The sequence below is a fragment of the Brachypodium distachyon genome, chromosome 1, assembly GCF_000005505.3.
Source record: "Brachypodium distachyon strain Bd21 chromosome 1, Brachypodium_distachyon_v3.0, whole genome shotgun sequence".
In the NCBI taxonomy this organism is placed as follows: domain Eukaryota; kingdom Viridiplantae; phylum Streptophyta; class Magnoliopsida; order Poales; family Poaceae; genus Brachypodium; species Brachypodium distachyon.
In genome coordinates this window covers 2,170,401-2,195,612 of record NC_016131.3, presented here as the reverse complement: position 1 = coordinate 2,195,612, position 25,212 = coordinate 2,170,401, and the positions used below count along the sequence as shown (strand labels likewise).

Sequence of the window (25,212 nt, the reverse complement as noted above, 5' to 3'; positions counted from 1 at the left end):
TGGTATAGGCAATCATGCTTATAACATTAGTAGTGTAAGCCAAATTGAGCTGAAGAGAAAGGAAGAAAGAAAAAGGCAACAAGTGCTCTGTGATGTCATGTAAGTGAAACAATAAGTAGAAGGACATTATCACAGCCAAAAAAAGTCACTTGAGTCACACCAAATGTACATATATGCAATCTTTGCGATGCCTCAAGAATTACATCAAGCTATGACCATGATGATGATAATTGATAAGCAAGCATACATGTCTTCATCCTTTCTTGGCGAAGAGGCCGCCGAGGCTGAACCCGCCGCCGCCGTCATCGGCGGCCGGCTTCTTCTTGGAGACGGTGCCGGAGGCGGGGGAAGGCGCGGGGGTGTCGACCTTGTTGAGGAGCGGGTCGGTCTCGATGAGCAGCTGCTCGTCCTTGACGATGGCGCCCACGATGAAGTCCAGGATCCCCTTCTCCTGCTTCTTCGGCGCCGCCTGGCCCCTCGTCGCCGCCACCACCTGCGTCCTCCGAAGCCTCCGCCCGCTTCCCATCCCCGCCGCCGCCACCGGCGCCACGGCCATGCTCGTGCCGAACCCCACGGACGCCATGATCGCCGCTGCTAGCTAGCTATTTTCCTCTTTCTCTCGATTGATCGATCGAGTCTCCTCTTGGCAGTATAGAGCTCAGGGTAGTGGAGTACGTAGAGCTTTGAAGTAGGAGGCTGTGGGAGGCGGGGCGGGTGGTGGCCACAAGCGGCTTATCCGCCTCATTGGTGGCTGCTTTGCCTCGTCTTCGCTCTGGAGTCTGGACGACCGGCCGATCCCATTTTCCCCTGCTGGCAAGGTCTGGAAACGGTGATATTTTTGGGAGGGGTTCTTCTTCAGTTTTGGGGCCCTTTAATTACCTGCCGGGCTTCGGAGCGGGCCCGTATGCTGAGTGAAAATCAGCCTGCCTGCAGGATGGACAAGTCCGGCCCATGAAACGGGTCCAATTTCAGTTGTCATCTCTTCAGGCTCATTCGGATTGGGCTCGTTCCGTTAGCAGAATTTCCAGAGGAATTTTTACAAGATTTTAAGTCTCAAGACTTTTTTTTGTTTCTAAAAAAAAACTCTTAGGATTTTTTACAGGATTTTAATTTAGGATTTTTTTCTCTAGGTGTAGTACTCCCTTCGATCCATATTAATTGACTCAAATTTGTTCAAACATAAATGTATGAATAATATTTCGACAATTAATATGGATCGGAGGGAGAATTTGTTTCACAGAAACAGATTTCTAATCTCTAGCTATTTTACTCCCTCCGTCCAACAAGCATGTATCAACTTTGACTAAATTTGAATGCATCTATACACTATACACAGGCCCGCAACGAGTTAAGTCGACGTGCCGTTGACCATCAAGGAAACCACCACGAGCTTTTCCAACCCCCACATGCTCTTTTTTCGCCGTCGGTGGTCCATCATTCCCTTCCACCGCGAGGGAATATCCAAGACAACAAACCCAATGCTTTGGAACGATTCATTAGTTATTTTCTTATTGTCAGTGGGTACACATCCGAGAAGGGGATTGGAGCACACCTGGTTGGTTACTCGGCCAACCGGGAGTCCGGGACGTGAGGGAGACGAAACAGTCATGAAGGTTCGAAACCAAACACTTAGGATGGAAATAGAACTCGGATGATCAGTGTATATTTCTTCAATCTCAGCCTTCAAAATGAGACGGGTTTAGAAGATGAGGACCTTCTAGGGACAGTGCCACTGCCCTTGCGGCAGCTTCTAGCGACGATGTTGGGTTTGAGTCGGGGTACTCGGCGGTTAGGGTTATTCATCCCGGGTTGCCCACCCCAAAATGTAGTCGTATTTGTTTCGACCTTCATTTTGCCAATCTGACCGCTAATTCGTTCTTTTTACCTACTCTTGGCAAACATAAATTCTTGCTCTAAACCAACATACCAAAATTTCCCATCTGGAAGAAAAAAAAGCAAAGGCACCGCAAAGAGAAGAAGGGGAGCGTGCCTCTAACGTGCACCAACAGAACAAAACCCCGTCAGAAAACGGAGCGCAGCACCCAGGTGCCAAAAACACACCTCGCCGCAGCGCATTCCCTCGAACACCTCGGAGGCGGGGGGGCCAGGCCGAGGCGGAGCCCCCGATGGCCGGATCCGACCTCCCGTCCGGCAACGGAGGTCCGTATCCGCCGCCGCCGACCACCCCGCCGCGGGGGCGCGCGAAGCATAAGCGTGGCGACGACGACGCGTCGGTGCCGACGCCCGGCACGCGGAGCTCGGCGTCGGCGTCGGCGCGGCAGGACGTGGAAGAGGTCGTGAACGGCGCGGTGCGGGTGGCGCGGCGCGCGGCCGCGGGGGCGCTGTGGACCCCGGCGAAGAAGGCGGCGACGGTGCCGGGGCTCGACGGCAACCACGTGGAGCTGATGCGGGACGTGATCTGCGAGGCGCGCCAGGCGCTCTCCGTCGTCTTGCCCGATGACGCCGACTCGCTGTACCAGAAGGTGAGCAGCAAAGCGACGCGAGTTAGTAGTTCCTCCTCGAAGCGTGTGGAATGGGAGTTTTGGTGCGTGATGGCCGACGAGTCCTTGGGGGTAATGGGGGCGTGATTGGAACTGGCTTACTCGGGGTTCGGTGCCGATGATGCCGTTTCTGGGTGGATTTGACCTCTTGGCTGTCGGTAATCTTGCATCTACCGCTGTTCGTGATGATTAGAGTGGGCATTGCGCCATCAATTGCGCGCATTGGTCTCGCTAGGACACGGAATTGTCTGTTGTGTTTAACTGTGCGAGATTTGCGGCTGTTGCGTTCGCCAAAATAAGATCTGCGGCTGTTTTGCGTTGGCAATTGGCTCGTCCATTTTTCCCTTGTTGGTCACATATTTCTCGCGTCCTAGGATTTTCTCTGTACAGTTGCACGGTCAAGAATTGTCTCGGTAGTGCTTGAAGTAGGAGATGGAGTCACTAGTTTCATGATGGAATCTTGTTCTATTACATCATTAAATGTTGTTTATTGGATTTGTGGTAAACTGGTCACTAGTGAGATGAAAGGCTGAATTGATGTCACTGCTTTCAAGTTCTGTTGCATTATTGCTTCACTATTTGCTTCATTTTCACGGCTAATCATTTTTTTCCATTTGCCCGAAATGTGGCCGCACTCCATATTAAAGCATAACTGAGCACAAAGTCTGTACGGCGAATCATTTTGTGTCTAGATTTCTGATGGCACTGTAATAATGTATGTCAAATTGTATTGTGATCTTTGTAAATTAATAATTTCTATCTCAAGCAATGCCTCTTTTTGGTTCCATCATAGTAGATCATGATATGTAAACGTTCATGGAGGTTCATATTTGACAGGTCACGAGCCCGTGCATTCCTTTTGACGATAGCAATACAATTGACGAATCATTTTTGTAGCCCTGCCCATTTATGCCGTTGCATCTGATGATTTTACAAGTGATGGCATGTCCCCCTTATGGGCCCTAGTCACGAGAATTTATTTATGGTTATGCTTAAGAATTACATCTGGATTAGATTATTGGCTTTAAGCTTGCTAAATCACCTGCAGACTCCCATTTGTCCCAACCAGGAAGTAGAATATGTTGGCGAATTTACTTGGAATGGGATAAAAAAAAAATCATATGCTACTCAAGAATATTTGACATTGTTACTCCTTTATTTTTTGACCTGGACATTGTTACTACTTGTTTTGCAATTTGCTTTTCTTGAGGTATTAAATGTTTGCCGAGGCATAAAACTACTTTCCTTTTATCCTGTCATAGAGTATTAAAATAACGGAAAATAATCGTAAGAGACATGGTCTCTCACTCCAGCCCCAAAGACCATGTGCATCATATGACACGTGGCTAGATTAGCCCGACAGCTAATCTCAAAGCAGTCCGTGGAAATCAGGAGTGGGTAAAGGAAAATAGCAATCACGATTATAGTATATAGTTGGCTAGCCAAGTGTCGTAGATGGACGTGGTCTCTTAGGATTATTTTTCCTAAACAAACCTTTGCTCAAGCCTATGTCTAATTCACTCTTCCATGTTTGCCAGAAATATAAGGTTCACAGATCAGGCTCAAGAAGTTCTGGGAGGTTAGCATGTAAGATCAGCTACTTGTCTAGCTTTCCGGCAAAACGTGTTGGAAGAGATCCTGTCGCGCACCAAGCTTCTGTCCCTGAGTGGAAAGGTGCTCCATCTGAGAAATATACTGATGATTACAAAGCTAAAACCTTACAAAAAATGGGCACAATTGTCTGTCCGTTAAGCATGGACATTTCAGCAGCTGATGAGGCAGAGAAGACGAGGAAAGAAAGGGTGGACAAGTGTGACTGTTCTCTTCCTGGATCTGATGACTGTGTGCGAGTTCATGTAAAAAAGGCCAGGAGTTTTATCAAGGATCAGTTGGGTGAGGAAGCTTTCAAAAACTGTGGTCTTGATGCAATGGGTGAGCAAGTTGGAGAGTTATGGACAGCAACAGACAAAAGGAAACTTGCTAATGTTGACAAGTTGATTCCTCAGAATAAACATCAGAAATTCATGAAGATTGCCTTACAGCAGCTCAAACAAAAGGAAGCAAAGGATTTGGGAAAGTATTACTACAATGTTTTTCTTCCGAGAAGATTGGCAAGCTTGACCAGGGAAGAGCCTGGAAAGGGCAAAGATGTGGATACAAATGATGAAGAGAGTGATCAAGATGATGGCAACAATGAACATCAATCTAGAAAGAAGAGTAAGAACTTCAGATCTTCTTCTGAAAGGTATTGACATTGCATGATACTTCTGAAAATCCTTTTACTTTCTGCAATATATGCCTGCGACAACTCGCCAAACACAGGCTGTCACCAAATAACAAGCGCTTGTACCTCCTCTGATCTGTGATATACATGTACTAATTTCAACAAAGTTATAAATGGCTCCCTTGCAAACGGCAATGGGAAAATTTCAGGGGGTGCCAGAAGTCAAACGTATATAATTCCCTGGTCCATTTAGTGCCGGTGATAAACTATGGTCCATTTACTGTTTTAGAATATGACCACTTCATTCTGTTTTTGCACAATCCTGTCAGCGTGTGCACATTAATTGCTTACGCATGCCATTCTTGCTTGTTGTGAACTTAAATCAAACAATAGTTTACTGCGAAAGTCAAGAAATATTCCATCTCCCAGCAAAAAAATAATAATCTAATATCCACCATATCCTCATTTGCCAGGCGAATATTGTCTTTGCTACCATGCTGATTTATTAAGCACTGTTTCCTTCGACAGGTGCAGGAAGTAGAAGTCAACAGAAATGGATGGGTGGCCCAATTTTTTTGCTTGCATAGAAGAGGAAGTAGGTAACTTCAGAGAGTTTATAGATGAGTTGCGCAGGGGTTCTTTGTGATAGTTTGGAGTGGAGTCAAGGCTAACATTGGACCCCTTGCGTCTACGGATCTCTAAAGATCCCCCCAAAAAGTACATGATCTAAACCAATGTTCATGATTTTGCTTCATTTTTTTTATTGCTGTGATGTGCATCGCATGAAAGAGAGAATGAAAGTTGTATACATCTATACATAGAGGGTCCAGATATAGAACTGACCAGATATGCTGGTCAAAGTTTAGGGAATTCTTTTTGGTCTATCCAGAAATTGAAAATTTTGCAGACATGTGTTGCTGTTGGAATGTTTTTACCCCTTGTTTCTGCCATGGTGCCTATTATCATTGCGTTTTTTGAGAGATCATTATATTTACTTGAGTTTGCGTTTGCATACGATGCGCCTCCTCTAGGGTATACATAGTCGTATGTTATTCTAGCTTCAAAAAAAAAATAGTCGTATGTTATTCACTACTGTGGGCACGCAGATTAGAGACAATGATGTGTTAATTTCTTCCATGGTGATTGATGAATGACATGAACGGGATGAGGTAACTATCCGTACTATGTTCTGGAGCGCTAAATCCAGGATCTGGCTGTTCCTAATTAATCATCCATGAAAAGTGGGCCAAGTAAGGAAGAAAAGAGGAAGCATTGGAAGTTGGATAGTCACCAGCCATGGAAGGAAGCAGACCGGCGCAGGGCTGCGTCACCGCCGGCTGCCGGCCGCCGAGGTTCTCTGGCGCCCTCGACGATGCCCGGGCGACGATTTCGCCGTCCGGGATTAACCATTGACCCAATTCAGAATTGCATTTTTTCTTTTTGAGAATCCAATTCAGGATTGCAGATCGATCGCATGCTTCGGTTGTGATGGGGGGACGGACCACACATGGGCCATGGGCCATGGCTCCTTTGATCCCTGGGTTCTTCGACACGGTGTAGCTTGGCCAGCAGGGCCCAGTTCATTTTTTCTACAGCAGGGCCCAGTTCATTGTTTCTTAGGATGCACCGCTAAAAATGCATTTGGATCATCAGATCTGAAGGAATTCTCTAAAAAAACTCCGCAACACTTCATCCGCAGAGAGAAAAAAGAACATATAGCTAACTTCAGATGATTTGGGTGTACTGTATTGCAGCATAATGTAGAGGATGAATGATGTGTAAAGTTTCAGAGAACCTATGAATTGGGCTCTCTAATAATGCTTCGAATATCGGTGTTTCAGATAATGAACGAGAGGTTATAAGTCCGTGATCACTCGAGAAACAATTTTAACTCTGAGAAATACAGTAGCAGTTTGTTGGTTCAAATACTCTGTTTTCCTGTGTTTCTCAGTGAGAAGGGAACATGATTTTACGGGCTCTCTGCCTGAAAAATGTTTGAAATGATTTCATTTCAAGTAACTAAACAGCATGCATTTGTAACTAGTTTCTAAGATACAGTCTATTTGGTAAACAATATTCTGAGTTAAGTATATCATATATGTTTCCCAAACAATACTTGCAATTGTTGCAATTAATACGTACATCTCTTCAGCAACATGAAAAGTTTGAAGCTGCAAGACATAGACACTACGGTTACATGCATCGATCTAAGCTAGTACTCCGTACAAGCCTACAAGGAGAGCCTACTCGCTCAAGAGCCTCTCCAGCATCTCCGGAGAGAAGCCCGGGTCCTGGCAGGAAAAGCCGTAGATGACCTCGTCGGCTGCTTGCTCGTAAAGCTGTGTCCTCGCTGGTGGTGCGTCTTCCTCTGACTGGCAGGACTAGCCGTCGTTCTGGTCTTCGCCGGAGATGGTCTGCACGAGCCCTGCAGGGTCTTCCTCTGGCTGATCCGCTGCGGGTGCGCATGGCGGCGTGGCCAGCTGATCGCCTCCTGAGCCTCCATCCACCACCACCTCGTCGTTGGAAACGGGATATATACGAGGCCTCGAACTCTTGTTCCATTTTCTCCCAGAAGCCGAAGGGCTGATGATCGACGACGAGACCGTAGTCAGCGGCGACCCTGATCTCCGTCTCCGGCACCGGGTCGGCGTTTCCGAAGCAATATTCGGTGGTTCTTCCTTGCTCGAAGTCCAAGAACATGGGCAGATGAGCGCCCTCGGCGGCCTCTTGCTCCAACGTCACCCATCTCGTGATCGGGTACATGTTGGCGTCCTCGTTGGCCACGGCGTCCAGCTGGTCAACGTAGCAGGTTTCACTTTCAATCCGCGGCCGCACGCTGGTTGCAGGAGCCTCCGGGTGGTCGCCGGCCGCTGCCTTCCTCTTCCTCAAGTTGATGCCGGGAGAATCGGAGACGGGCACGGCAGCCGTCTTGGCAGTGCGAGGGTAGACCTTGCAGAGCCGTCTTTGCTCCTCATCTGGGAGCATGCAAATCACAGTCGCTCAGCAGCGCGTGCGTACCTGTGCTCGTCCGTTCGAGAATCTCCTAATGCGCGATGGGTCATGCACTTGGGCAATTTGCTATACAAAATGGAAACGGTGCTCTGAGGTTGTGGCATTTCAGATGTATAGTTCAACTTCCAGTCCATCCATAGGCGTATCATTCCTTTGATTTTAAAAGGTGTATATAAAAAAGTAAATTTCAAAAACAACTCATTATGTTGTGTCCGTCTTCTCGTGGAACCACACTTATCGCTAATAGCTCGCTTGGCATCCATCGTTTCATTTCATTTGGTAGAAATCAAATGAAATCCAATTTTTGATAGGATTTCATTTCGTTGAATTTGAATTCCGGGTTCAAAAATCATGTTTGTCTACCAAATGGATTCGTAGAATGAGAGACGATTCGGACAAATTAGCAAAAGTGAGTGCTCGTTGAGAAGCCTGCCTCAAAACCTCTGGTTCTGTGAAATTTACTCCTAAAGATATGATGACTTTTAAAAAGAAATTGGGGCTAGTTATAATGTGATTCTATGGAATTTGAGATTGAATTCATGTGGCCAATTCCATGCCAACCAAACAACTTGGTTACATGAATTCGAAATGAATTCTAAAATTTTATGCCCAAAGATGGATGCTAAACGAGCTGTAATTGTTTTCGGGAACCACCACCACTCAAACAAAACTTGTCATGGAACCCTAATCCGTCTGATAGCTAGACCATTTGACGAGCTTGCTGACATGTGGGGCCTACGTGTCAGGTGCCACATGTACACTTGGGCCCGATTTACGGTTTTTTTTCTACTAGAGGGACAGAGAGAATGGTGATGAACCATTAGCCAAGACTTGGGACCTGTCTGTCATTATTTAAGGTGAAGATGCTTTCAAAACAACGAAAGATTTCTTGCGGACCTTAGAATTAATCCCTTTACCTTTTGCACTTGGCAAACTAGATGATGTCCCGCACGCTGTTGCGGAAATTTTCAGTTAACATAAAGAGTATTCAAAATTGAAAACATATAATAAAATTGTACATTTTTCACTCAGTGGGAATAACTCGATGAAAGTAACATGCATGCATGTGCAAAAGTATGAGTTTTTCACTAAATATGTGTGAACAAATTAATTATGTGATAATATGGCATGCTTGCATGTTTAGAAAAATCAAGTACTGGGTTACTTCTACTTAGATATAGAAGATTGCATCTGTTCTGAAGAGAATATTCATACTATGTTCATTAGAGGAAAAAGTTCAAAATATTCTGAGTGGTTTTAAGAAAATCTGGATCTGATCAAAACGTGCAAAATTTCAAGGCAAACTTCAAATGCATTTGGACAAAAAAAAAAGAAATACACCAATAAAATTGTTGAATTTGTTTTTTCGCTGCTACTAAAGACAATTAGTTTGGACTTAAGTTTTACACACATACAACATCACTTCTCCAACATATGTATTTCTTTACGGCCCCTTTGATTCAAAGGATTTACATAGAAAGTTTGGAGGATTTGAATCCTTAGGATTTTTTCCTATACGAGTTGTTTGATTTGTAGGATTGAATCTCATGGAAAAATTTCCTAAGGAACACTACGTTTCATAGGATTTTTTCCATCCAGTCCAACCTCTTTTTCAAATCTTTGTTTTTCCTGTGTTCAATCGGACAAACATTTGTCTAACAACAATCCTGTAGTATTCAAATGTGCATGACATTGTAATTCTGCAAGTTTTTTATTCCTGGAATTTTTCGAATTCTCTATCGGTTTTTCACAGAGGTTTTATCGGATACGCCGCCAATTGTCTACTACGTGTGAGCATTGTTCTCTCAAACCCAAATATTTTCTTTTGCTAAGGAAAGTCAAAGCAAGACAAGAAACAGATCCTCAAATCTAATCCGTATTTTTTACCTGCAAAAAGCTAACGATGTACTGTAGTGATTGTCTGAGAGTTACTGTAATATAAAAGCAGGAGAGGAAAATTGACAGAGCATTGAATCATTCCTTCCACCGGTTCCATAACCACAACGCAACCTCCTCCTCAACCTGGTTGAGCCGAACCATTCCACCTTGTCCCTCGCCCACACGCAACCAAACCCAGCGAGTTCCAGCCATGGCGCCGCCGCCACGCCGCCGCGACTCGCCGCAGGAGCTCCCCGACGAGCTCATCGTGGAGATATTCCTCCGTTTCCCGCTCGATGAACCATCGTGCCTCCTCCGCCCTCCCTCGTCAGCAGGCGCTTGTACCGCGCCGTTTCCGACCCCTTTTTCCGCCTCCGCCTCCACGAGCTCCACCGCACACCCCCCGTGCTGGGCTTCCTCCACAACAGGGACGACGAGGACATCCCGCGCTTCGTCCACAGCACCGCCTCAGCCTTCCCCCTCGCCGCCCCGGACGATAACCCCAGCTGGGAGGTGGTCGTCGATTGCCGCCATGGCCGCGCCCTATTCCTCATCCACTACCAGGTTGCTAGGGAGCTCCTCATCTGGGAGCCAATCACGGGCGCCCAGCACCGCGTACCTGTGCCCGCGGCGTTCGAGAACCTCTGCCCGACCGCGGCCGTGTTCTGCCCAGTGGAGGGCTGCAGCCACTACAACTGCCATGGGGGTCCCTTTCGCGTGGTCTTCGTCTCCGCGGTCGATGAGAACGATGAGGCCAAGTTTTTCACGTCGGCGAGCGTTTATTCGTCGGAGATGGGCACGTGGGGCGAGGTGACCAGGATACACAACCGGGCCGTCTGTTTTTCTTCTCCATACAGGTCCAGCGTGCTCGTTTGGAGGTCTCTGTTCTACTTCATGGCTGACGGATCCGATATCTTGGAATATGACTTGGACAGTCATGCCCTGGCTCGATTGGAGTCACCAGACCCCTACACGGATACATTTAGCCTCATGGTGGCAGAGGACGGTGGACTGGGAGTTTGTAAAGTCTCTGATCCACAACAACTCAAATTGTGGTCATGGCAGGAGAGTGATGACGACGACACTGATGGACAATCGGTACTGAGTCGGGTCATCTACTTGGGCAATTTGCTACCAAATGGTGCTCTGCCTCTGAGTTCACTATCAAAGCGTGTGTTGTTCTTTGCCGAGGTAGCAAATGTCATTTTCGTGACCACGGATGATGGAGTCTTCACAATCGAGTTACAGTCGGAGCGGGCGAAGAAGGTGTGCGACCATCACTTCTGGTGTTTGGTTCCAGTTGTCAGCTTCTACACTCCTCCGCGGTTGTTGAACCTTAGTGAGGAAGCAGGTGGTGAGGAAGGGGGAGTGAAGGAGGAGAAAACAGTAGAGCGAGCTCATCAGCTGTTCGGTAAGGGGACCAATGCTGTCAAGGAGGGGGACTTTGATCACTCCTTCATCAACCACGACCTCAAGACCAGGTTAGGGATATGCTTTTGAACAGCTCTCCTGCTCCAGGATGTACTTACTGATGGATTGTGGGGAAAAAGAACGTCTGATTAGTTCAGTTTCCTTTTGGATCAGCTGCTGTTGTTGATTTGAGCCTTTGAGGTTTTTTTTAGGAAAATCCTTTGAGGTTTTTAGTTTGGGATATGACTTCTAATGCGAGGTGGTTACTGAGTGTTGTGTTTAGGTTTGATGTGTTTGGCGGCAAGCACGACTTTGTTATGTGAGGGATTCGGTGAGTCCAATTAGCATTAGTGTCATCCCATATCTATATTTCAGAGTTAGGACCTGGCATCTTTTTTCATGATGTGTGTATTGCGATGATCATAAAATCAAAGTGCAACCGGAACTATAGGTCTTAGCCTTTTTTGAGAAATGTTATATGCCTCTCCCATACTGGCTAGCTGGAAATTGTATCATTGTTGTTCAGTTTATTTGTATGATACTTCAGAACCGTGTTTGAGATTCTGTGGAAGCACTAACCGGTTGTCAGAAAAGGCAGTTAACAGAACATAGTTAGCACCTTGTGTCATCATCAAGAGGGTTGATGGAATTATTGTAGTTGTGCTGTTCTATCTCAGATTACAGTAACTTCCATTACCTTGTGTTGTAGCTTTTTTTTAACAACAAAACACTGGAAAACATACTCCCCTGTTGTCACTTAGGGTTCCAGGTTATGGAAAAGTTGCTCCACAATGTGCTAGCACGTTCGACAAATATGAATGTGCCTTACTATATGAGGCTCAAGAGAATGATCCTTTGGTTGATGTTTCCAGGAGTGTATCAAATGAAGAATCAGTGATGGGTACAAGCAGCAAAGATGATGCTGGGAACTCAAAGATCTCTGGTAGCAATATTATGGATGCTGCTTCACCTTCGGAGAAAGGTGATTCTGAAGAAGGTATTGTATATCATTGTCCCTTTCCTGGATCCATGGCGATGCCAGGATTATATCACTGTGTGGTGAATACATGATTTTCTCTGAAGTTTGCAGTGTTCTCCACATTTTTGTATGAAATTTCACTTGTATGATTAGTCTCTGGAGGAAGTTGTGGTATCAGGTGAGCCCACAGTTTTAACGTGCCACTGACCACTGCCGCCCCAGACAGTCTTATATGCACACAAAAATTGGCCTTGTACTCCTGCATATGCGAACTGATAGTCTCATTTGGGATTTGGAAGGAACTGCTTGCCGTTTGGCCTTTTGAATTCTCACAATCATTCCATAGGGACATTTAATCAATGTTAGTTTGCTAATAGTTCTTGTTCAGTTTTATAGTATACTCATAAAAATGTTGCTTTCGTTGCTCATAAAAAGCTTGTCTTATGGGTTTAGTATATTTAAACGCTGACTGGTGCCATATGTCAGCTATTTCCTTCTAAATCTATATATGTATATTTTTGTATCCCTTTCCTCTACATTTCAAATAGCAATGCCAGATTAAAAAAATATATACACATGGATCTACAAAGGACTGGCTTCATTCTTTTATTCTCTTGCAGTTTCCTGCCTAAATAGTGTACTTGCATAAGGTAGCTTTTCACATTTCCATCAGGAGTTTATGGTTTTTTTTCCATGGTATTGTATTCAGGGTCCAAACTGAACTCTGACAAGAATTAAGGCACCTCAAAGAAGTGAATACTGCTGAAGACATGGTCTCAAGATGGCGTCGCAACTGGGATTATTTGATACAAAGCTGCAGAGTAGGGATTAATCTCCTAAGGGTTCGTGTAGAAGGATGCTCCGTATTGGGATGATTCAGACTCTCTTCGTTGTAAGCTCAGTGATCATTTGATAAACGTTTGATAGCTGCCATGTGCATGTTTCGTCAATTGCAAGAAAACGATACTCTGTTTTCTGTAAGACTTGTTTTGTCTGCTCTTGCCGCAGTTCTGTGTTGAAAAAAAAATGTTTGCAAGGGTTCGGGTAGATTTCTAATTCTGAGACATGTGTTGTTTGCAATCAGCATTTGTATTTTGTATATGTTCTGTCTGGGACATAACAATTCATTTTTGCCCAAAGGAAATTCTCAAAACTTGCAAAGATAGCGTGCAACCTGTTATGCACTCACATCAGTCAGACTAGTATTTTTTTTTCTGAAGAGTTGAACAGAAGATGTTGCTTACCTGGATTTGCTGTGATTGATATTAACTAAATCCAAAGGGGCGAGCAATTCAGAAGTCTTGAGCTATAGACAATGTACAACTCAGTTGATTTGGGTGTACTATATGTCTATATTGCAGCATAATGTGCGTGCCCTGACTATATTGCAGCATAGTGTACAGAAGCAAAGGTGTTTAAATTTTCAGAGAACCCATGAATTGGCTCTCTAATAATGTTTCTATATCGATCGTTGATTCAGACTGTATTGAAGGGGGTTGTATAAGTCGGTGATCACAAGTCACAAGAGAGACAATTTTCACTTTAAGAAATAGCAACTGTTGGTTCAAGTACTCTGTTTTACTATTGCCGGCTCTCTGCCTGAAAAACGTTTGAAATGGTTTCATTTCATAGTAACTAAACAGCATGCATTTCTACTAAGATACGGGGTATGCGGTACAAGATATGTTGGGATATCAATATGTCATATATGTTTCCTAAAACAATATTTGCAATTGTTGCAACTAGTGTACATCTCTCCGGCAACATCATTTTCTTGAAGCTAAAAAACACTACAGCCACATTGTTGCTAACAACAAAAGGAACTTTTCCTTTACATGAAACTAGAGAAGACATGGACTGATTGAAGAAGCTAGCTACACGGGCCGAGAGCCTACTCGCTCAAGAGCCTCTCCAGCATCTCGGGAGAGAAGCCCGGGTCCACGCTGCTGGTCAAGCCGTAGATGACCTCGTCGGTTGCTGGCTCGTCTAGCTGTGTCGTCATCGTTTCTCCATCCTCCGGCTGATGAACTGCTGATGCGCATGGCGGCGTGGCCACATAACCTCCTGAGCCTCCACTACCTCGTCGTCGGGAATGGGATAGGAGGCCTCGAACTCTTGTTCCATTGCCTGCCAGAAGCCGAAGACCTGGTGATCGACGTGACCGTAGTCGGCGGCGGCCCTCTCTGTCTCCGGCACCGGATCGGCGATTCCGAAGCAATCAGCTTCCGGATGGTCGCCGGCCGCCGCCTTCCTCTTCTTGAACTTGATGCCGGGAGAATCTTCGGCAGCCATCAGTTTGTGTGAATAAGTGGAAGGACAGACCTTGCAGAGCACGAGGCGGCCGCCTCCATGCTCCGGCGAGATGCCGTACTCCGCCATGATCCAGCCGGCCCTCTCGCTCTTCCCCGACGCCTCGTTCTTCACCATGTACGACAGCTTCTGCACGCAGCCTCCCACGGCGCTCCCTCCCTCCACCGGCTGCGCCATCTTCTCCGAGTGCCAGTTCTTGGAGCCGTCGCCGTCGATCGTGCGCGACCTCCTCCCGGAGCTCTTCTTCTTGCCGGCGTAGCGCGCGGGGCTGAAGAAGTACTAGGCCGGCGGCGACTTGTCCCCTGTGCCGGTGCCTGGCGCGGGCAAGAAGGGCTGCACCAGCTTCTCAGGCTCGGCGGAGTACACGTCGGCGTCGTGGAAGAAGCGAGACTCGAATCTTGCGGCGGAGATAGACGTCGGTGAGCTCCTTGTCCGACGGACAGAAGCTGTACCCTGGCGGCACGTCGAGACCATCATCAGCGGCTGCCATCGTCGTCGTCGATCGTGCGCTCGCCGGATCGCGATCTTCTTGATCTCGGCCGCCGGCCGGCGTCGAGAACTGCTTTCGCGCTGTTTAGCTAGGGTTAATTGGCGTTAATTGGAGTGCGTGCGTATGTGGATTGAGAGCCCCGGGCGTGGCGTCATTGATGTTGTATGAAGGCTAGCTATAGGGAGTGTGGCCGAGTTGAGTTCGGGACTGGACAGACTTGCCTCACAAGTTTATGCCACTGAATTAACAGGCCGTCGAAGAACTCGTCATCTGGGGGCCAATCACAGGCGCTCGATCAGCAGCGCGCGTACCTGTGCCCGATCGCGGCCGGACGGACGGCTGCGAATAGCAAACGTCTCTCCTGCTCCAAGACGTACTTACTGATGGATCGTAGGGAAAAAGAGCTTTCTATCAGTTCAGGTTTCAGAACAATTTTGTTTGGTGAAACCTGTACGTAGACAATGGGAGCAGCTGAAGGTTTAATGCCAGGATCAGGATGTTCATCTTTCAGAAATAATGCTTCTTCCAGGAACGAAATGCTGCATGATCCTACTGCTGTAACGTTCTCAATCTGCTCTTTGATGGATTGTTGGGCACTCTTTTATGAATCAGAAGGAGTAGATTGTTGATTTCGCTAATGATCGGAGGGCTCCGAAACCTCTTTTAGTTTCTTCAACATCAACAGAAAAAATAAAAATAAGAGTGACATCTTTTTTTCATGATGTGTGTATTGCGATTGGCGTCAAATCGAAGTGCAATTACTGGAGTTATCCTTTTTGAGAAATGCTATATACCTCTCCCATGCTGGCTAGCTGGAAATGTATCATTGACGTGCGGTTTATTTGTATGGTACCACAGGATTGTGTTTGAGATTTCGTGGAAACACTATCAAGTTGTTAGAAAAGGCGATCAATGGAACATAAAAGGCCAGGTTGATGTAATTATTGTGGCTGTGATGTTCTCTCAAATTACAGAAACTTTCATGACCTTGTGTTATAACTTTTAACAATGATATTAAGTTCAAAAACAACTTTTAGGGAAACCAAACCATACAACTTGTACTCGGAAGTCTTATGTTTCCATTATACCGATAATTAAGAAATGCTTTTGCGATCGAGATGATAATCGACGCATGGATTGGATTGAATTGTGGAACTTGATAGGGCCTCGTTGTGTTGGATCACTGGGATCGGATAGCCCCAAGGTTTTGCCGTCGAGCTGACTTAATTTTACCGAAAGGTTACCGGACAAATTCAAACAAAAAACTTTGAATTCAAAATTTTCATGCAGCAGATGGCCACATTTTGAATGCTCTACCCAATATATCCCCATGTTAGGCATTTAAATTCAAAAGTTCCAAAAAGTTTGGCAATTTTTGCTCGGAAATACCTTTAGCGTTGGAACCGATAAGTGCGGTTATCAGTAAAAAAATGTTGATATGCCTCCTTAATTTCTTCTCATTTTCCATCTTGTGCTCGCCAATTTAAGGTACGTATCACCGCCTTCGTTCGGGATTACATGTCGCCTCAAAATTGAACTAAAATGTTCGATGAGAAAATTCTAAACAAGAACAAAAATTGCAGAAAAGCTCATACGGCACAAAGTAGATTTTTTTTTGAGAATAATACGGCACAAAGTAGATGGTTGGAGTATGGCAGAGTCGCGCAACAAAGTCCAATTCAACCTCAACCTGGTTGAGCCCAACCCAACCGTTCTGGTCTGCGAACCCAAACCCGCACCCAGCGACCACCACCATGGCACTCCGCCGCGACTCGCCGCCGGCCCTCCCCGATGAGCTCATCGAGGAGATCTTCCTCCGTCTCCCGCCCGACGAACCATCGTGCCTCCTCCGCGCCTCCCTCGTCAGCAAGAGCTGGAGCCGCGCCGTCTCCGGATCTGAATTCCGCCGCCGCCTCCACGAGCTCCACGGGACACCCCCCGTGCTCGGTGTCCTCCACGACTGGTACGACGAGGCCATCCCACGCTTCATCTCCACCACCGCCTCTCCCTTCTCCCTCGCCGCCCCGGACTGCCTCTCCTGGCGGGCCCTGGATTGCCGCCACGGCCGCGCCCTATTCCTCTCCAACCTCTCGGATACTCTGGAACTCCTTGTATGGGAGCCAACCACGGGCAGCCAGTGGCGCATACCAGTGCCCGGGGCGTTCCTGAGCGACTTCCCGAGCGCGGCGTTCAAGGGCTACTTCCCGGACGCGGAGTTAGAGTGGAGGACCCCGACCGCGGCTGTCTTCTGCTCAGCGGACGGGTGCGACCACCGCGACTGCCTCGGGGGTCCTTTCGGCGTGGTCTTCGTCTTCTCCGTCTCCTTCGAGGAGGACACTGACCACGAGGAGTATCTCACGTCGGCGGGCGTATACTCATCGGAGACAGGCACGTGGGGCGAGCTAACCTTGATGCACGACGAGTTCGGCAACTATACATGCATTTCCAGCGTGCTCGTTGGGAGATCTCTGCTCTACTTCATGTCGGACGGCGGGGCTATCCTGGAGTATGACTTGGCCGGGCACGCACTGGCTGTGTTTGACACACCACACTCCGACGACTATGAGAGATTTAACCTCATGCTGACAAAGGACGGTGGACTGGGAGTTAGTGAATCGTTGCATCCACAACTCAAACTGTGGTCAAGGGAGGAGAGTGGCAGCACTGATGCACGATGGTTTCTGACTCGGGTAATCTACTTGGACAAGTTGCTACCAAGTGCTGCTCTCATCAATCCAGAAGACTCGGTGCTTGTGTTGGGCTTTGCCGAGGGAGCAAATGTCATTTTCATGATCACGGTTGCTGGACTTTTCACAATCGAGTTACATTCGGAGCGGGTGAAGAAGGTGTGCGATAAGAATAGCTTCTGTAATTTGATTCCAGTTGTCAGCTTCTACACTCCTGTGCCCCCAGGTGAGCACCATGGCCCGCCGTCATCGAACCTTGGTGAGGACAGGGCAGGGAGGAGCAGAAAGTAGGAGAGCATGTGCAGCAGTTGTTCCATACTTCCGAGGAAGGGGACTTTGTCAACGTTGACATCAGCCACCCCATCGACCTTGAGACCAGGTTAGGACTTCTTGTCCCGAATGGCTCTCCTACCGTGTGACGTGCTTACTGATGGAATGCAGGAAAAAAGATCTTAGGTTTGTAGTTTGGTAGATGACTTCTGGAGCCAGGTGGTTACTGAGTGTTGTGTTCCGCGACAAGCACGACTATGCACGTTGGTGTTTGAGAGATTCAGCGAGTCGAACTAGCATTAGTCTTATTCCATAGCCATATTTGGGAGTTAGGACCTGGCATCTTTTTCCATGATTCTGGAGAAGGTACTGTAAACCATTGTCCATTTCCCCATACCTGTGGCTGTGGCGGTGCTAAATTGCTGATCCTCTTGAATATATATGGATCTACATAGCTGATTCTCTTGAATTCTTATCATTGTTCCGTAGTAGATCGTCGATGTTGTTTTGCTAATAATACTTATTAATTTTACAATGTACTAGATAGTAGATGATGTTGCAGAAAATAATGCTGTCTAAATAGCAATGCCATATAAAAAATATAGGGATCTAAGAACCACCAGCTTCATTTTTTTTCTGTTGCAATCATCTGTGTAGATAGTCAGATAGTGTACAATAAGGTAGCTTTTACTATATTATTTATTTTTCAGCAGCCATGTTTTACAGAAGTGAATGCTGCTTCAGGTGGTGTCTTTTCGTGGACGTGTGGCTTCTGAAGTCATGGCCGAGAGGCTGTTTGCACTAGCGTCAGGCACAACTCTATGGTGCAGAGCTGCAGAGTAGAGATTAGTGTCCTATAGCTCTGAACAAATTGATTGTACTAGTACATGATAATCGGTGATTCAGACTGTAATGAACGAGGTTGTATAAGTCGGTGATCACTCGACAGACAATTTTAACTCTGAGAAATAGCAACTGTTGGTTCAAGTACCCTGTCAACCCAAACCCACACGGTCATGCACCCTTCCTCCTCTTCCGAGTTGGCGTTCAAGTCCTGCTCTTCGACGGTCATGGCGCCCCGCCGTCGAACAGCCCCTTGACGGACTCGATGTTCCACGCGTGGTTGGGGACTCCCTCCAGGCACACCCGCGCCTTGCGCTGCATCTTCTTCCCGGCAGCCATGGCATTGGCCGGCCTGCGGAACGCCGACCTTGTCCAGGGAGAAAGCGTGAAGGATGCGCTTCTCAGGACAATGGGGGCGGCGGCGCCCGGCTGCAGAGCGAGAGCCAACGCGGCGTTGCGGAATCTGTGGTCGTGGAAGAACACCAGGAACTCGCCGTTGTTGGCGAGGGGGGAGACTTGCAACTCGTCTTCACGGATGTTGAAGCGCTGAGCGAAAGCCCTCTTGATCTCCGCTGGCCGGACGTCGCAGGGCCCGGAGCCGCCCGCCAACGCCGCGACTAGAGCTTGCCGCCCGAGGTTTCGCTCCTCCTGATCCGCCATGGCGGCCGCCGTCCGAGTGGCCGTGGCCACCATGGACGGCCTGCGAAGCCCAGCGTCACCAGCCGGCGCGGCCATGAGCGGGGGAGATAACCGAAGAAGAAACAGGGCGCAGGAGCCTGAGGAGGAGCAGCCGGAGCGAGACGCGGCGGCGGAGAAGGGAGCTCTTGACGGGTTGCCTCAGCTCAGCTTCCCCCAGGCCTGCTGCTTAAGTAGCAGATCCCGGAGCCAACTGCCAACAATCGTCATCAATGATCTGAGGCGAGCTGTCACCCTGGCGCAGCAGCAGTGATGGCGGACCTGAGACGCGGACGCGAAAACCCGGAGGAGGCAGGCTCCCCCAAAGCCGGCATCAATGCCCCAGCAGCAACGGCAGAGGTAGGCGCCGTCAAAGCGTCCCGGAAAGAAGCAAAGGCTAGTCCGTTCACAGAAGGCCCTTTTAATAAGCGCTCAGCTTACAGAAACTGAAGTCACTGCCTCACAGGCGACATTTAGATGTACTATTATTAAAACGATCGCATCAGGCAACTGGCCTTGAGCGGACACTGAACTCTTCACACACCAAATGCAACTATCCTGAGTGATCTTCGTTCAACACCCAGCTCAAGAAAACTGGAGCAGCAAGAGAGCATGCACAAGGCTGTGAATCACAAGCAACACACACATTGTCAGAGGGAAACACTTCTGAAGTTCTTAATTTGTTTGCCTTCTAATCTCACAGCTGTGCAATACATTCTCGACGAAAACGATGTTTAGGGGAAACCAAACCATACAAATTGTACTCAGAATTCTTATGCAATTATGTTTCCTTTCTTGTCCTAGTGTTAACGAAGGCTCATCAGAGTTCTGTCGCCGTTTAAGCAGCATATCCAGAAGCTCCTCGACATTCAGTTCTTCTGGTTGATGAGGTACACGAGATCACCCAGATGCTGCACTTCGAGGCCTGCTTTCTCGCATCCTTCAAAGAAAAGTGACTGGTCTTTGCCAATCCTTCTGCGCCAGCTCATCAGAAACATGGGGTACCTAGCAACCACTTGTACTCCTGCCAATGGGATTATGGAAATTTTTGAGCCAAGACATTCTTGTATTGATATTGCACAAGTTGTAAAAAGAAATGTTCAGGAAGTACCTGATTTGGTCGTAATGTTTGTGCAGCCAGCTCCTTGGCTGTTATGCTCGGATTCTTTCAGAAGAAAGGATAGTGTCGTTATTAGGTTTGGGTACTGTTTTACGTCTAAAAGCCACAAGGTACTTTATATTAGAGAATGCAGTAGTACGGAGATATGATTCACATAGTATAAGGTGTGTGCACTTACATAGTAGAATATCGCTGGCAATAATAATGTTCCAATTGGGCCTGAGAATTGGAAATGGATCTCCCCATGTGTCTAATAAAAGAAAATATCAGATAATAGTTTTCCCTTTCTATTTACTAATTGATGTAAGACTATAAGTAGATAGTTTTCTCACGTCCGATATGAGGTAAAGCATCCAAATTATTAACTCTGCAATTGTGAGCTATATTTTCTTCGATTTCCTTGTCATCATAATCAGAAGTTGTGATATCCACTCCAAAAGACTTCCGCACAAAAATAGCTAAAGCCCCTGTTCCACTAAGACACAATAAATCATCATACCGAGCCTTACAAAGAGATTTTACCATCTAGTTCCACAAATGGATTATACTGCTCGTCTGAACAGTATAATCGAAAATAATATAAGATGTTGCAGAAATATCCTACTGGTCATCAATGACAAACAGAACACGCACTAGGTAAACTTGTATGAACAGAAAGGAAAAAACTACAGTTCACATGGGAAAACATAGCTTCGTACCTCCCTAATTCCAGGATTTGTTGACCAACTATAATTGATGGATTCTTGACCAACCATTCAGCAAAGCAAAATGTCCCAGGCCATAGCAAATTGGCATTTAATTGATGGGATGAAAATTCTCTTATGCTCAGTTCCTGCATATTATTATTTTTCATCAAAGTGAAGAAATAAGAGGCATAATATGTTCAGACTTCACTTACATTTAGAAGATTAACATTGGGCCTAGAAGGATTGAAAAATTCTACAGTATTTGAAGCACTAATTTAGGCAAGTGCATTGATGATATTAGAATTTTCTATATACATTTGTTTCTATGAGTAAGTGCATTTCCGTAGAAATTGATGTCAAAGGGGTAAACATCGAGCGTCAGTGTGTCCAAAACGACATCTATTGCGACATGGAGGAAGCATGGATCATAGAATCACAAACATTTGGCCTTTCAAATGTGGAACACCAAAGCTCCATAACAGTCAGTGCATTGAGATTTGAGAAGGCATATTGCTAGGATCTTGGGCTAAAACCTGTGGCTAAAACTAAGTTAATATGCTCTTGTTCTTCAATAAAAATTCAGTTCAGTTCTGATAGAAATAACAGAATAAACTACTTTGTACTAGTACACGGAATGCAATTTACGGAAAATGCAAAAGCCGATAATCATCCAAAGAAAAACCTGATTTCCCTAGACAAAAAAGAAATGTCCCCAGATTACCAAGCAATAAACCCTGACCACCAGGACGCTATCACTGGTCATGCTAAATTAACTAGTCAAGAGTACAGGTACTCAGGTGCAGTTTCAGATGCTAAACATGCGCTCTTCCAAAGCATACTAATCATACATCATGAAATGGAATCACTTATGAGACATCTGGATCACTAATCAGGCATATGAAAGGAAGCTCCAGCTCTACTCGAGAGGTTCTTCGTGCTTCCAAAATCGACCAATCTTCAGACCCCCAGAGGCTGACTAGAACAATAGCTAGCAATAAAGCTCCATATTGTCTTACTAGGTGCTTACCATGCCGGGGAACTTGTGAAGCCTCTCCTCGTACTCCAACGCCTGCTCCTTCTCCCCCTCGGAGCCCGCCTGCATCTCATCTTCAATCACAGCCAAGAGAGAGTGAAATTAGAGAGGCCATCGGGAGCATATGGTGGGAGGTGGGATGGTGGGTTTACCTCGGCTGCCTCCGGCGCCGCTGCCGTCGTCGCTGTCGTCGTCGGCGTGGAAGAGGGAGGCGGCGGAGAAGAAGGCCGTCTCCATGGGTGGAATGGGATGACTGTTCGCTTGGACAGCTGCCAGCTGCTGCCGGGGAGCGGGGATTCCTACTCGGCCGGGCTGTCTGGTTCTTTCTTGGTCGGAAGCCCACTGCGGACGAGTGCGCTGGGCTGGGCTGGACAAAGCAGAAAGTTCGCTGGGCTTTCGAGGTACGCGTTGGGCTGCATGAACCAAAATACGGCATCAAATTCAAATCCTTGACTCAAACCAAAACAAAATTCAAATTCAGATCACCTACGCTTCGCCTTCTCCAGTGCCGCCATCTTTACGCTGTCGCCGACTTTGGAGACATCAGACAATAGATGTGTTCCTCACACTTCCTTCGGATGTGTCATCGCTACATATGGTTCAGAGTTGCCCAACTTGAAGATATTAGAGAACAATCTTATTTTTGGGAGGAAAAAAAAACAGTTGCCGAATTGAAGGTTTTGTTAACTTTTTGATACGGGGTCTAGATTTCTAGCATCTCTTAATTTACGGTTGATGGTGATACTGTACTAAATTATTTTCCGTGCATTCTAAAAATCAGTTCCTCCAAACCCAAAAACTCAGCTCTTAGCACATTCCTTACACATAGGAAGTTAGGAACGGAGGTAGCAAGGTTCAAAAAAAAAACGAACGGAGGTAGCAAAATTCCATTGACCCAACACACGAGGTAGCAGCAAACGGTATTCGTTTGCAAAAAACTTGATGGGCTCATGGTGTGGCACAGAGAGGCAGCAGTACTCGATCCCTGGCTACTCGTAACCATATAGTGTTATTTCTTTACCTACTAAATCTAACACCACTCGATTTTTACTACTCTCATGTATTTTTTTACGAATCTATTTTTGCGTAAATTTGAGACTAAAGTTACGAGAGGAAGAGAGTACATGCTGCTAGAAAACTGGCATGCGTGCATGGCCTAATCGAAATTCAACGCACGCCTTGGTGGATCGATCATTCAGAGTTCAGAGGATGGAGCAGGTGGGCACGGTGCTGTGTCGGCGTGTCGCCCGTACTCGAGTAGTACTGCACTACTGTTCCGGATCATCATAGTTCTTCCGCCGGCGTACCGCGGCGGAGGGCGGGAGTATGGGTGCGGCGGCGTGACCCAGCCGTAGTGCGAGGCGTAGGGAGCCGTCGCTGAGGACGGCGACACACGTTTCCTAATTGTGATCAATTAGTCCGATCGGATTTGCCTCCCTAATTCCTTCCCATTCCATCCCGTGCTTGGCAATAAAATCGTAAAACTTACGGAGCCTTGTTTCGAAGTTTCCTAATTGCGTCGGATCGCTTGGATAGCAAAATTGGCAACACTTGGCTGTAACTTTGTTGCACATCTTAAAAGACTTTACCTTACGGTCTCATCAGCTATGAAAAGCCGATTCAAGGGTAGCCACCAACATTTGACGTGACTATCTATCCTCACGGCTTGCCATCTATGTAACTCGGCATTTGGCGTAACTATCTATCCTCACAGCTTGCCATCTATGTAACTCAGTTACGCACAAAAAGTAGATGATTCTCAACATGATCATACGTAAAAAACCCATCATGCATAATACTAGCATTTAGCATTGTAAGGTTCCAATGGTCCAGACTCAACCAACATGATCCAAAAATAATATATGATTCAAGATGTTCCAAAATACTAGACTCAGCCAACATGATCATATGTTACAAAACACTACAACGAGCCGACATGAACCAAATTCTTCTTTCCATTACCTAGAACTCCTTACTGATATACCTAGACATCCAACTCAGCTGTCCTGTGTATGGCAGCGACACGAAAGCTCTTGCACTCTTAGGATTCTCAACTAAGAATGCATAGTAGTGAGCAATTTGATCGTCGGTGAAACCTGGCAAGGTGTTCAGTTGCTCATACAAACCCTCAGGAATATCATCAACTTGGGGGGCAGACTTCTTTCCAGCAGTGATTATTGCAGCAGCAAGCTCAGATCCCACACGACGTAGAGTTGCTATCAAGCCATCCTCATCATCAGGTGTACTTGTCTTGGCTCTCTTTGCTGGCTTTGCAGCTGTTGAGTCTGCACCATTTGTTGTCTTGGCTCTCTTTGCTGGCTTTGTAGCTGTTGAGTCTGCACTATTTGTTGTCTTTGCTCTCTTTGCTCTCTTTGCTTGCTTTGTAGCTGATGAGTCTGCACCATCTGTGGACTCTGTTCCACCAGTAACATCTCCATCTGAATTACCTTCTCCATCATCTTCATCTTCGTCTGCTCTTCTTTTCCTTCTTCTATACTCAATGACAACCGCAACCATTGCCATCCAAAAATATGCAACAGCAGCCCATATAGCCAAGTTTTTCTGATTGGCCATCTACAACGGAGGACAAACAATATTGAATCAAACACCATCTCTCATCTCTCAGCACAACATACAGGATGCACATCATAGCAACAAGGGGAAAATAAAAAATTATAGCAGCAGCCAAAGCAATCGGATACAAGCATCATCATACCTTCACTTCTGAAGAACAACAAGAAGAAAGAAGAGCACAGCCGCTGCCGTTCGTGTGAACCAGAGCAAAATCGTATACAAGTTCCGCCCTCTGCAACCCTTCGTCGCCGCCGCCCACCGCCGCCAACCGCCCTACGAAGCCGCCGCGAGCCACCGGCCGCCACCGCCAACCGCCCTACGAAGCAGCCGCGAGCCACCGGCCGCCATACGCCGCCGCCGTCCAAGAGGGAAGGGAAGGGAGAGAAGGACAGGTGAGATCGGGAGGGAATGGATGTGGTGGGGGCCTATATCTGGCCAACGGGCCGGTCCCCGCACCGCACGAGCCTGGCCCGCCACTAGTCGGGCTTAGCCCGGCCAGAGCACCCGGATAATCGGGCCG

The 25,212-nt window shown here is 46.8% G+C and overlaps 5 protein-coding genes and 1 pseudogene across 14 annotated transcripts; 3 read left to right on the top strand and 3 right to left on the bottom strand.

Annotated features, from left to right (window-relative positions):
* Positions 1-68: 68 nt before the first annotated feature.
* Positions 69-792, bottom strand: LOC100828672. Its single transcript, XM_003563330.4, has one exon. It carries the CDS (start codon positions 581-583, stop codon positions 254-256), a length of 330 nt encoding a protein of 109 aa, XP_003563378.1. The 5' UTR covers positions 584-792; the 3' UTR covers positions 69-253.
* A 1,203-nt stretch (positions 793-1,995) lies between these two features.
* Positions 1,996-5,670, top strand: LOC104581938 (AT-rich interactive domain-containing protein 1). The gene is made up of 3 exons (XM_010231127.3): positions 1,996-2,483; positions 4,040-4,746; positions 5,254-5,670. Exons 1-3 carry the CDS (start codon positions 2,127-2,129, stop codon positions 5,264-5,266), a joined length of 1,077 nt encoding a protein of 358 aa, XP_010229429.1. The 5' UTR covers positions 1,996-2,126; the 3' UTR covers positions 5,267-5,670.
* Positions 5,671-9,752: 4,082 nt separating this feature from the next.
* On the top strand, positions 9,753-13,167 carry LOC100821183 (annotated as a pseudogene).
* A 3,326-nt stretch (positions 13,168-16,493) lies between these two features.
* Positions 16,494-18,751, top strand: LOC100833739. Of its 10 annotated transcripts, XM_014901650.2 has the most exons (4): positions 16,494-17,650; positions 17,718-17,870; positions 17,941-18,127; positions 18,506-18,751. In XM_014901650.2, exons 1-2 carry the CDS (start codon positions 16,559-16,561, stop codon positions 17,838-17,840), a joined length of 1,215 nt encoding a protein of 404 aa, XP_014757136.1. In that variant the 5' UTR covers positions 16,494-16,558; the 3' UTR covers positions 17,841-17,870; positions 17,941-18,127; positions 18,506-18,751. The 10 variants fall into 10 exon arrangements, with proteins under 10 accessions (XP_014757136.1, XP_014757134.1, XP_014757140.1 ...); XM_014901648.2 differs by lacking the exon at positions 17,941-18,127; XM_014901654.2 differs by lacking the exon at positions 17,941-18,127 and having other exon boundaries at positions 18,475-18,751.
* A 1,153-nt stretch (positions 18,752-19,904) lies between these two features.
* LOC100826519 (methyltransferase-like protein 23) lies at positions 19,905-22,430 on the bottom strand. Its single transcript, XM_003563237.4, has 7 exons — positions 22,271-22,430; positions 22,113-22,192; positions 21,098-21,231; positions 20,732-20,874; positions 20,578-20,649; positions 20,391-20,495; positions 19,905-20,303 (listed from the first exon to the last, which is right to left on the bottom strand). Exons 1-7 carry the CDS (start codon positions 22,353-22,355, stop codon positions 20,149-20,151), a joined length of 774 nt encoding a protein of 257 aa, XP_003563285.1. The 5' UTR covers positions 22,356-22,430; the 3' UTR covers positions 19,905-20,148.
* A 1,477-nt stretch (positions 22,431-23,907) lies between these two features.
* Positions 23,908-25,071, bottom strand: LOC104581507. Its single transcript, XM_010229153.3, has 2 exons — positions 24,835-25,071; positions 23,908-24,692 (listed from the first exon to the last, which is right to left on the bottom strand). Exon 2 carries the CDS (start codon positions 24,690-24,692, stop codon positions 24,081-24,083), a length of 612 nt encoding a protein of 203 aa, XP_010227455.1. The 5' UTR covers positions 24,835-25,071; the 3' UTR covers positions 23,908-24,080.
* Positions 25,072-25,212: the final 141 nt, after the last annotated feature.

Bases quoted from the DNA above. Each gene is read 5' to 3' on its own strand.
- LOC100833739 (XM_003559177.3), top strand. From the start codon at position 16,559: ATGGCACTCCGCCGCGACTCGCCGCCGGCCCTCCCCGATGAGCTCATC.
- LOC100826519 (XM_003563237.4), bottom strand. From the start codon at position 22,355: ATGGAGACGGCCTTCTTCTCCGCCGCCTCCCTCTTCCACGCCGACGAC. The intron at 22,193-22,270 runs GTAAACCCACCA...CTGTGATTGAAG, and splicing joins CGGCGCCGGAGGCAGCCGAG to ATGAGATGCAGGCGGGCTCC. The intron at 20,875-21,097 runs GTACGAAGCTAT...ATTGTGTCTTAG, and splicing joins CAAATCCTGGAATTAGGGAG to TGGAACAGGGGCTTTAGCTA.
- LOC100828672 (XM_003563330.4), bottom strand. From the start codon at position 583: ATGGCGTCCGTGGGGTTCGGCACGAGCATGGCCGTGGCGCCGGTGGCG.
- LOC104581938 (XM_010231127.3), top strand. From the start codon at position 2,127: ATGGCCGGATCCGACCTCCCGTCCGGCAACGGAGGTCCGTATCCGCCG. The intron at 2,484-4,039 runs GTGAGCAGCAAA...CATGTTTGCCAG, and splicing joins CCGACTCGCTGTACCAGAAG to AAATATAAGGTTCACAGATC.
- LOC104581507 (XM_010229153.3), bottom strand. From the start codon at position 24,692: ATGGCCAATCAGAAAAACTTGGCTATATGGGCTGCTGTTGCATATTTT.